The sequence below is a fragment of the Pongo abelii genome, chromosome 12 (assembly GCF_028885655.2).
Source record: "Pongo abelii isolate AG06213 chromosome 12, NHGRI_mPonAbe1-v2.0_pri, whole genome shotgun sequence".
Lineage (NCBI taxonomy): Eukaryota > Metazoa > Chordata > Mammalia > Primates > Hominidae > Pongo > Pongo abelii.
In genome coordinates, this window is record NC_071997.2 from 112,475,414 (window position 1) to 112,487,477 (window position 12,064).

The window sequence follows — 12,064 nt, forward strand, 5'->3', positions numbered from 1 at the left end:
AAAAACGTGAAATGATAGAACCATGATAGAACCATGTTACAAAAGTCAGATCATACTAATTTTAAAACATAATCTGCAAAATTAAAATTGTTTATTCCTGGTAGTGCTTGATCTGAAAGTAACTAAACAAAATCGTCTACACATTAAAGAAAATTTTAATCTAGTTTGTGGTGTTAACTGCTTTTCCAGCACCGCTATAGTTAAGGTTGCCTTAGCCCTTCTGTTATAAATCACTAGTTTGTACTCAATTTTTTGGCCTTTGATAAATTAATTGACTACGAAATTAAATAAGATTCAATGCTTTTATTGTTTACATGCACTGTAGTGTAGTGTTAGGTCACCTTATGGTGCCTTTTTTTGTGTTCTATTAAATACTCAGAATCAAACAGATTCTTTTTCCTCAGGGCACTAGAGATGCTGAAACAGATGGACCTGAGAAAGGAGATCAAAAAGGCAAGGCTTCTCCATTTGAGGAGGACCAAAACAGAGATCTTAAACAAGGAGATGATGATGATTCTAAAATAAATGGCAGAGGTTTGCCAAATGGAATGGATGCCGATTGCAAAGATTTTAAGTAAGATTTTAACTTTCTCAAGAAGAAAAGCGTATCTTTTTAGGGATTATTACTATTAGTTGATGTGACTGATTTAGACATTTTCATCATTTAGGTTTATTTCCTTTGAACTTTGTGTTAATCTAGACAAATTTTATTTTTTTACTATAAAGAAAATTTGTGATTATGAACCATTTTAAAAAAATAATCTTCAAATCAGCCTCTGAAACAGTGCATTCTGTTGAAGGAGTAATGTTAGAAGCTGTGCTTACTTTTCTGGTAATATAGTAGTCTAAATTTGAACTTTTTCCTCTCTGTTAAATTTTAGTGAACTGTAGGTTTACTCTAATTTTTTTTCCCCTCTTGGGAGTGCTTTTGAGCATGTTTCAGTGGAGTTTTCTTCCTTCTGAGTATATATGCCCTGCCTCCCACTTAACTTTTAAGAGGAGACAAAATTAGCTTAGGAGCAGTAATCTTTCTTACAATATATGAGTTTATGCTAATACTTAAGATTATTCCTGCAAATGGCAAATAGGGAACATATTAGAGACTTTTAAAAGTTAGCTTTAAGCTCATAATTTTTTACATTGTAGCCTTTTGTTGTGTTTTTATGGCAGTTAAATGAGTACTTTAGCCTTTGGTCTTAGATTAGACAGTATACATTTATCTACATATTAGGGAGTTGTTTCTTTGTATTGATTTTCTGTAATATTTCAATAATGAGGTGCTTCGGAGCTTTTTATCTGAAAATGAGTTGTTTCTTTGAGGTCTTATGACCATGGAGTCTTACATAAAAAAGTATTAGGTATATGGTGGGTGGTATACTTTTACATTTATTGCCTTTAATTATCAAAAGCAAAGTAACAGTGCTTCTTAAAAACAGTGCCATTTCTATCTGTTCTGAGTGCAAAAAAGCATCCAAAACCAGTAAACCTCTTTTAACAAGAAATACATTTAATGCTATTCAGATTTAGAACTTTATTCCGAGTTTGTTCTTCACTATTACCTAATCTAAGTTTTAGTAAAGGAAATGCATGTAAAATTAAGTTGATGATAAACCCTTCAGAGTATACATTTATAATTGAAGTGTTAATACACCATTAACTATAGCAAGAAAATAGCACCACTGATAGCATTACTTTTTTTCCTAATGTCCTCTATTTTTGCTATATACGAGTTACTTTGTGTGAGAGGTTATACTTCTCCCCTGAAATATTAATGTGGACCTTACATTTATTAGCATTCTAATTTTATTCCATTAAGTTTTTAGGTATCTGTTTTAAATTACTAATTATTTTAGACAAAGTATTAGTTACTACTTGACAGTATTAAAATGTATTAACACAATCAACAGCTGTGGTCATATGGTCACTATGCCAGCACATTAATTTCTACATTAACTGATATGTCATCAATATATACATTATTGGAGTAGAACAGAAATGAATAAAAGACCTATTGGACACTTATTTTTTTAAGAAAAATTGGCTGATTTTAAAGAAAATGCTTTTAGTTTTATCTTTTCATTCCATATGTTCCAAATGAAAAAAGAGCCTTTGGAATGTTCACTTACAAAATTAGGTGTGGCTTAAAGGGAAAGGAGTTTGAAATCTTCTGATTTTGCAAGGACAAAATGGTTGATGTTTAAATGAAGTGTAAGTTTGCTTACATATCTACAGAGAACAATTCTTGTAACCAAGAAATTGCTTTGTAAACTACACTATATGTTAGCAAATTTATTCTAATACAGACCACCTGAAGTTGGGAAGAGTTAGCTGTAGCAACTGGCATTAAAAGCCAGGTAGAACAGTTACTGCTGTTTACTTAATGTACTCAAGTTTGAATATCCTGTGAATGCATAGTTACTCTGAACAATAAACTCTTTCTTACAAAGGAAAGGATCCTATATAAAACATTTATGTATAAGATAAGCTATAAATGAGGATTGATAATGGGCTAGAAATGTAAGTTTAGACCATGAAGGTGTTAATAAAAAGAGAAGCCAGCGCTTAAAATTTAGTCCAGTGTTAATGAATTCCTTGTGAAAATTAAGGAGGCCGTATAGTAGGAAGGTCCTTTTTTTTTTTTTTAAATGTAGATCCTTTTCTTGCTGTGTATACTTAAGTTTTGATAAATGTCATACATTTCCATTTCTTTCTGATGGTTTCAGCTGAACTATTTGGTATAATAAACATGGTCTTTGGAGGGCTTTCGTAGAGGGCTTTCATAAATAGTTGCTTTTGTTCTTATTAGTTGGAATCAAAAGTTCATCTCTTAAGTCTCCTCAGTAAGAAAACTGCAGCTTGAAAGATGACATGACTTGCTCAAAATCATATTTAAAAGACAAAGTCAGAAGTCAGCCTTTTGACTTATCATGTACAGTACCCTTTTCCTGTTGCATCCCACATTTTGGCCCCTTAAATAATGAAGACAATTATGATCTCTTATGGCCAGATTTTTTTCTTAAGTATTATTAAACAGGATGTTATGGCAAAATTATGTGTTGGCAGGGCAGGACAGCAGTATGGTAAGTGGGTTTTAGTTTTGAGCTTTTTCATATTTGCCACTTAATAACCTGCTGTTAATACACTGTTCTTTGTGACTGTGACTTGAGACAGAGATTTCAGGTAGTATAAGCCTAAGTTGTGATACTGGCCAGTTTTTCTAATCTGTAAAATTGCATTATATCTTCATGTTATTCAGATTGAAAGGAGTAATCATTAATAATATCTTTAAAATCCTCAAATCATGCCAGCTCTTAAGAGGAAAGTTATATTAAACAGAAAAAAATGTGATAAGGTGGCACAGTGACCCAGAATGCCTTATTCACTGTGTTTTATGATCATTTGTTTTTCATGATTTTTCTATTTTCCCATTTCGCCATTTGACTTGTTACTTTTATTCATAATGCTTTTCTATTTTCTTTATGTAGTCGTACTCCTGGAAGTCGTCAAGCCTCTCCAACTGAAGTAGTTGAGCGCTTGGGCCCCAATACTAATCCCTCAGAAGGACTGGGGCCTCTTCCTAATCCTACAGCTAATAAACCACTTGTTGAAGAATTTTCAAATCCTGAAACTCAGAATCTGGATGCCATGGAACAAGTTGGTCTGGAATCCTTACAGTTTGACTATCCTGGTAATCAGGTACCAATGGACTCTTCAGGAGCTACTGTAGGCCTTTTTGACTACAATTCCCAGCAGCAGGTAAAAGCATGCTCTTTTCTTTAAGAAGGTCCTCTTAACTGTATACTGGTTTAGCCTGAAGTGCTATGTGGCATTGAAAAGAATGGTAGGGGTTTTTGAGTACTAAATGTTTTATTGATTAAAGTGTCCTTGTATTTGAGAAAGTCTTCCCCCCCAAAAAAATGTTTAAAATGTTTTATTCAGATTTCTAATTAGAAGTGAAAGATTTTGACACTAATCTTTGTGTTAAATATTTTCCCTAATAGCTCTTTCAGAGGACTAATGCACTAACAGTTCAGCAGTTAACTGCAGCTCAACAGCAGCAATATGCATTAGCAGCAGCTCAGCAGCCACATATAGGTGAGTCTTCATAAGTTCTCATTTTGACCAAAGTCTTGTTAAAATGTCTAGGATGTTTCACTTTTCATTTACTGATTGGTGAGGTTTTGTTACTTTTTGAAACATCTGAGATCAACAAGTAATAGATTGTATGACAAAGGTATTTATTAACTAGGGAATTGTTTCTGATTATTATTTGCATCACTGGTTAAATTAAATAAAAATCTGTAATTTGATAAAAGTTGTCATCACATAAGTTTTTCTCCAATGTGAAGTTGAGAAAGTCAGACACCTGGAAATTCAAATTTAGTTAATTGTGTCCATTATCAAGTCAGTATGTTCATTTAAATTTTTTGTGAAATATTTTTTTCCATGAAGTTATTTGGTCTTTGACTTTTAATCTGCTAGAATTCAAGCTTGGTACATTATGTTGTCTGTACTTGGTCTCCCCACTACCTCCCACAATAATAATACGGGAATAACTTCCCTATACCCTTTACCCAGTTTCCCCAATGGCTGCACTTAAATAATTACAGTACAGTATCAAAAACAGTAATATGATATTGATGCAGTATGTATGTATAGTTTTATTTTATTTTATCACGTGTAGATTTGTGTAACCATTTTTATACCTGTCTGATTTTGGCTAAGTTTGTACGAAGACTATTAATCAGTCTATGGAAGGGGGGGTTCTCTTTCCTTAACATCATATTGTTCTGTGTTAGTGCGATAAGGCTTCCTAAGCCCTAATTTTTATTTTTCAGTTTTTGTGTTTGTTTGTTTTGGAGACAGAGTCTCAGTCTCACCCAGGTTGGAGTACAGTGGGGTGATCTCGGCTCGCTTCAGCCTCCACCTTCTGGGTTCAAGAGATTCTCCTGCCTCAGCCTTCTGAGTAGCTGGGCTCACAGGCGTCTGCCACCACATCAGGCTAATTTTTGTATTTTTAGTAGAGACGGAGGTTTTACCATGTTGGCCAGGCTGGTCTCGAACTCCTGATCTCAGGTGATCAGCCCCCGCTCGGCCTCCCAAAGTGCTGGAATTGCAGGTGTGAGCCACCGCGTCTGGCCTATTTTTTGTTTTCATCAAAAATGTCAGGCTGCACAGTGGCGCCATCCTGAAATCCCAGCACTTTGGGAGGCTGAGGCAGGTGGATCACCTGAGGTCAGGAGTTTGAGACCATCCTGGCCAACATGGTGAAACCCCGTCTCTACAAAAATACAAAAATTAGCTGGGCGTAGCAGTGGGGGTCTGTAATCCAGTCTACTTGGGTGTCTGAGGCAGGAGAATCGCTTGAACCTGGGAGACGGAGGCTGCAGTGAAGCAAGATTGCACCACTGCACTCCAGCCTGGGCGACAGAGAGAGACTCTGCTCAAAAAAAAAAAAAACAAAAGTCCACATTTATAGGTGAGTGCCAATCGCAGCATGTACTCTGGCCCTGTTTCTTTCCTCTTTTTGCCTCTCTTTCCTTTTTTCCCCACCCCCTTTATCCCTCATTTGTCCTCTTATGTTAGAAATGTACTGCTACCTGTCTATTCATGGACAGCACAACAGTTTTTATTTCTTGAGGCTTTATGTTATAATATTTGGCAGGCTAATACATCTATTACTCTTCTTTTTTGGAGTTTTAAGTTTTGGGTTCTTGCTTATTTGCTTTTTTATATGAACTTCAAAATTAGCTTATCTACTTCCAGAAGAGAGGATTAAATTTTGTAATTTACCTAGGGAAATTTGACATCTTTATGCCATCAAGCATCAGTTTTTTTTGTTGTTATTGTTTTTGTTGTTGTTTCTTTGACAGGGAGGTCTTGTTGTTTGACCCAGGCTGGAGTGCAGTGGTGCAGTCTTGGCACACTGCAACTGCTGCCTCCCGGGCTCAAGTGATCCTCTCACCTCAGCCTCCCGAGTAGCTGGGACCACAGGTGCACGCCACCACACCTGGCTGATTTTTTGTAGAGACAGGGTTTGGCCATGTTGCCCAGGCTGGTCCTGAGCTCAAGTGATTCACCCGCCTCGGCCTCCCAAAGTGCTGGGATTACAGGCATGAGCCACCATGCCCTGCTGACATCAGGTATTCTTGTCCAGGGTATGATGTGTCTTTATTTTTGTTCAAGTTTACTGTAGTGTCATTTGAGTGCTTTAAAATTTTTCTCATATGGGTTTGCATGTTTCATTTTAAGTTTATTTCATGTATTTTATGTTTTGTTATTGTAAATGGCTTTCTTCCTGTCTTTCATTGTAGCTTTAAAGTGTTATCTATGAAAACTTGAGTACCGTATATCAGATTTCATGAATGATATTTTAAAATAGTTGAATCATCTTCCCATTCTTGGAATAAAAAAGACTTGTTTATAACAATTATTTCTTTTAACATACTCTTTCAATTTGCTAGTATTTCATTTAGGATTTTTGCATCTATATAGTTAGGTGAAATTAGTCTCTTTGTGTATTTGCAGTTTTTTCACGTTTGTTAGTGTCAGCATTCTTGCTTCACAAAAATAATTTTAGATAGGTCTTTCTTTTTTTTTTTTTCGAAGACAGGCTCTTACTCTGTCACTGAGACTGGAGTGCAGTGGTACAGCCTCAGCTTCCCAGGCTGAAGCAGTCCTTTCATCTCAGCCTCCCAGGTAGCTTGGGACTATAGTGTCGAGCCATGATGCCCAGTGAATTTTTTGTAGAGACGGGGATTCACCCTATTGTCCAGGCTGGTCTCGAACTCCTGGGCTCAAGTAATCCACCTGACTCAGCCTCCCAAAGTGCTGGGATTATAGACATGAGCCACTGCACCCAGCCCAGCCATTTCTCTCTTATTTTAATGCCTTAGAGTATTTTAATAATATTGGACTTATGTAATCTTTAAAGATGTGGCAGAACTTTTGTGTGTGAGAAACCTAATATAAATAAATTTGAAAACCTAGAAAGCATAGTGTATCAAAATTGACTCCACATTTTAACTCAATTCCACAGTTAAGCATATTCATTGTTGACAATTTTTTTTATCCAAGTTTGCCTGGTCACCTCTTAGTTGGCCAATAGCTCATTTAGAAAAGGACTAGTCGATAGAAATAGGTATAATATGTACCATATAATTTGCAGTTATTTAGTAATCGCATTTTTAAAAATTAAAAATAGGTGAGATTAATTTGAATGTTTTATTAAGCTCATATCCAAAATATTGCAAAATGTAATCAATATGGAATTTACTGAGAATTTTTGCATTCTTTTCTTTATATTGTTTTTGAAATATAGCTGATCTCAAGTCAGCTTTGAATATAGCTGATCTCAAACTAGTCACATTTTAAATGCACAGTGACTATATGTGGAAAATTTTTAGAGTGTGAGTTGACAAATGTCTTCTGTACAAAGGGCTGTTGAATGTTGAATATTTAAAGCTTTGCATCCCATATGGGTTCGGTCACGACCACTCCACTGTGCTGGTAAAGCATGAAAATGGTCATTAGATGATGCATAAATATTGCTATGTTCCAGTAAAACTTTACTTATGGGTACTGAAATAGGAATTTCAAATAATTTTCATGTGTTTGAATTTTATTTTTTTGAACCATTTAAAAATATTAAAACTATTCTTAGCTAGTTTGTACAAAAATAGGTAAGACGCAGGCTTAACCCATGTACTTGGCCAGACAGAAATAATAGATAGGATAGAATGAAAACAAAAAGGCAGGGTTATGTAGTTGATTGGGGAGTTCCTAGAGTACAAGGAGTTGAGGGAGAATCCATAGAGGGGTAAATTGGGAATAAAGCCAGGTGACTTACAGGTGGCTAGAAGAGGAATAAACAAACAAAAAGGGGCCTATACAGTTCAGGCTTTGGGGGTTGAGTTATAGTAACCATGTAAGAGCTCCCCCAGCTACTAATAAAAGACTTGGTTTGGAGATTTGACCCTATAGTATGTAGTTTAGGCAATAATTTTGATACCACATAATGAACAAGTGAGTGCAAGAGAAACTCTCATGTAAGATAATGTTTCAAACAAAAATGACAGTACAAACAAGAAGGATCAGCCAGAAAACATGTCGCAGAGTTCTAAGTTATGGAAGGGAACTTTAAAGTTGTGCAAAGAACGTAAGAGTATTTTCAGAACCTTAAGAGATAAAGGCTGTGAGCCATCAGAGATTATCAGAAGTCTTAAAACAACAGATTGCTGTGAAAAGGAGCCATTTCATGGTCTCGTAAATAAGTCATTGAAAAAATAGTTCTAGGTGAGCTGCATAATTAGCTATCACCTACCACTAAATGAATTAGGAAATAAAACGTAGGTGGTTGCTCAGAACACTGAAATTCCCTATAGTAATCAAGACATGGGAAATATAAAGGAGAAATGAAAAGCTATGGAATGAGTTAGGGAGTAAGTAAAGATGTACAAAGCATTTGTAAAGAAAACTGTAAACTTTTCCAGAAGTCTTGAATAAATGGAGATGTGGTTTTTCTGGGCAAAACTCAGCGTTGTAAAAATGTCAGTTCTCCCTAAATTAATGTGTGTATTAAATATACTCTTGGTCAGAATCCCAGCAGGTTTTTTTTTTCTCTTTTTAAAAAAAAAAAACTTGAAAGCTTGATTTTGATGTTTGTCTCAGAAAAGTAAATGGTACTTTTCTGTTGCCCAGGCATGGCGTGCAGTGGCCTGTGGCTAATTGCAGCCTCGACCTCCCAGGCTCAAGCAGTGCTCCCAGAAAAACCAGAAAATTAATGGAAAACTAAAATTAAAGTGGAGGAGGAGGACTTGCTCAACCATATTGTTTCTGAGCAGAAGCACTCACTGCCTGATGCAGTAGAAGCCAATGCTATGGCACCAGGTTTTTGAGAAAAGAAAAGCTTTTTTTGTAGGTCAACCAACAAGGAGACAGGAGTCCAGCTCAAGTCTATCTCCCTGTGCTGGCTTTAAGGGAGTAATTTTTATTAGAAAGGCCTTAGGGGATGGATTTTGAGATAATAAAGTGATTGGTGGAAGAAAAGGCGAGGCCTGGGAAGTCCTCAGCATGCACAGCTATCTCTTCATGCCACCTGATGGGTCGCATGTGCAAATTGCGGGAGAGTTAGTATGAAACGTGGTGGAAATTTGGGCTGTGATGTCAGCAAGCTTGTTCTGCACAGACTGCAGTCCATATTGGTTTTAATCGATTTCAGCCAGTTTTGTTATCTTATAAACAGAGTTTCTGCATTTCTTTCTGCAAATTTAAACAGAGAGTTTCTGCATTTCTTTGTGCAGATTCTTTCTTTTCATATCTGCCATCCTGCAAACTCAAGAATTTTCATTAGTCACTGCTTTCTTTAACTTTTTGGAGCACAGTTTCAGTTTTTTAAAACAATTATTATGACAATTAAAATAGTGTGGTACTGGACTCAAAATATATGAGTAGATCATTGAACAAGATTACTTTGAAATAGATCCGTGTGTGCATGCATGCTTGTTTAGGGTAGAGTGATGAGGTGAATTTCAAATCAATGCCAAAAGAATGATTATTTGGAAAATAGTTTGGGGGGAGGTTATTGGGTCTCATTCCTAATGGATTGAAATTTTTAATGAGAAAAACAAAAGCATAAAAGATTTGATACAATTTCCTTGTTGATAACCAAACAACCATGAATTAAAACAAAATTTTTAAAAATTTTTTAATTTACCTATTAGGTTGGCAAGTCTTCAGAATGTTTGATAATGTCCTGTTTTGGCAGGAGTGTAAGTGGCACTCATACTTTTGGAATCTAAACTGGTACAGTTTTCCTGGAAAATAATCTAGAAATGTGGATCAAGAATTTATATGACAAAAACAGAAAAGTCAGGTGTGTTGTCACCTGCCTTTATTCTCCGCTACTGGAGGTTAAGGCGGGAACATCAGTTGAGCCTAGGAGGTTGAGATCAGCCTAAACTCTGCAACATAATGAGACATTGTCTCTTAAAAAAGAGAATTTATCTTTTTGTCTGTTGAAGTAAATTTTTTTAAGGATATAGTAATGTACAGACCTGTGTATCTAAAGAGAATAATAACATTATTTATTTATAGCAAAAGATTATGAACCATCTAAATATATAAAGGTAGTAGACTGATTATATCATGTTCCTTCTGTACAGAAGACTACATATTATATAGCCATTAAAAAGAATGAGTGGCTGAGCACAGTGGCTCACACCTGTAATCCCAGCATTGTGGGGAGGTCAAGTTGGGTGGATTGCTTGAGCCCAGGAGTTTGAGACCAGCCTAAGCAATAGGCAAAACCCTGTCTCTACAAAAAATAGCCAGGTATGGTAGTGCGTACCTGTAGTCCCAGCTACTCAGGAGGCTGAGGTGGGAGGATCGCTTGAGCCTGGGAGGTGAAGGCTGAAATTAACCATGATCATGCCACTGCACCCCAAGCCTGGGCAACAGAGCAAGACCTTGTCTCAAAAAAAAAGGGATGAGCTAGGTTTGTATCTGTAGACAGAGATTTATGATTAATTGGTAGGTGAAAAAGTGTATTAAAGTACAGTTATAGAGTATGAAATGTATGAGTATGTATGCATTTAAAAGTATGTATACATATCAGGAAAGGTTACGTGAGGATTTTCACTTTCCACTTTATATCTCCCAGTATTTTAATTTTTAATAACAATCTTTTTATCATAAAACTATATTAAATTAAACTTTTAGATTTTTTAGTGGTATAAGTAGAACGGGAATCCTAATACGTTGTTTTCTACTTTTGTGATAATTCGTGATAGATGAAGCTGCAAACCAAAAGATAACCGAGACAGGTCTCAATCAGTTTAGAAAGTTTATTTTGCCAAATTTAAGGACATGCCCATGTCGCAGCCTTAGGAAGTCCTGACAACATGTGACCAAGGTGGTTGGGGCACAACTTACTTTTATACATTTTAAGAAGACTTGAGATATCAGTCATTATGCATAAGATGTACATTGGTTTGGTCTGGAAATATGGGACAACTGGAAGCTGGGAGGGGGCTACCAGGTCATAGGTAAATAAGAGACAAATGATTGCATTCTTTTGAGTTTCTGATTAGTTTTTCACCGAATGCACAATTTACGGGAATAATCAGTTATGTGTTAGTCTGGCTTAGTGAAGAAATCAGATACACTTTTTTCTCATGTGAGCAGAGGGATGACTTTGAGCTCTGCCTGTCCTTTGTCCATAAGGAATTTCCTTGCGGGCAAACTGTGAGGCAGATACGTACCTTTTTTTTTTTTTTTTTTTTTTTTCTCTTTCAATCTTTCTAGCTATCTTATTTAGGAATAGAATGGGAGGCAGGATTTGCCCAATGCAGTTCCCAGCTTAACTTTTCTTTTTGGCGTGGTGATTTTCGGGAGATTTATTTTCCTTTCACTAACCTGAGTGGAATCTTGTAACCTTTTTGACCTAGGGCACAGTTAAAAATAGGACTCAACAAATGGCTTTAAAATTAAAGGATTTTATTGAACTTATAGTTTAATTCATATTTTCTTCACAAAAAGCATAAACCAAAATAAAATTCTAAGGCCCCCAGCAACCATCTGAATGGACTTCTTTCTTGGCCACAGTGCTCTTAAAATTTAACTTGAGGCCGAGTGCTATGGCTCACGCCTGTAATCCCAGCACTTTGGGAGGCCGAGGGGGATGGATCACCTGAGGTCGGGAATTCACAACCAGCCTGACCAACATGGAGAAACCCCGTCTCTACTAAAAATACAAAATTAGCCAGGCGTGGCGGCGCATGCCTGTAATCCCAGCTACTCGGGAGGCTGAGGCAGAGGTTGTGGTGAGCCAAGATCGTGCTACTGCACTCCAACCTGGGCAACAAGAGCGAAACTCCGTCTCAAAAAAAAAAAAAAAAATTTTTAACCTGAAAGACTGGTTCAGGCTGTGATGGGAAGTGGGGGTTGGACATGCTTCATTATACCTCTCCAGCATTAACATCAACGCAGGCCTTAAGTCTGTTAAGGAACAGAGTCTATTCTCTCTGAAGCCTGCTATCTGGAGTGTGCATCTGTATAATAAAAC

General features: G+C 36.4%; 1 protein-coding gene across 32 annotated transcripts in view; it reads left to right on the forward strand.

Annotated features, from left to right (window-relative positions):
* The window catches only part of PUM2 (pumilio RNA binding family member 2), a 104,814-nt gene that overhangs the window by 40,001 nt on the left and 52,749 nt on the right, over nt 1-12,064 (forward strand). For all 32 annotated transcript variants that reach the window (XM_054548350.2, XM_054548351.2, XM_063713762.1 and 29 more), the window contains 3 exons: nt 405-574; nt 3,486-3,756; nt 4,002-4,095. In XM_054548350.2, the coding sequence (XP_054404325.1) occupies nt 405-574; nt 3,486-3,756; nt 4,002-4,095 (535 nt within the window). The remainder of the gene's footprint in view (nt 1-404; nt 575-3,485; nt 3,757-4,001; nt 4,096-12,064) is intronic.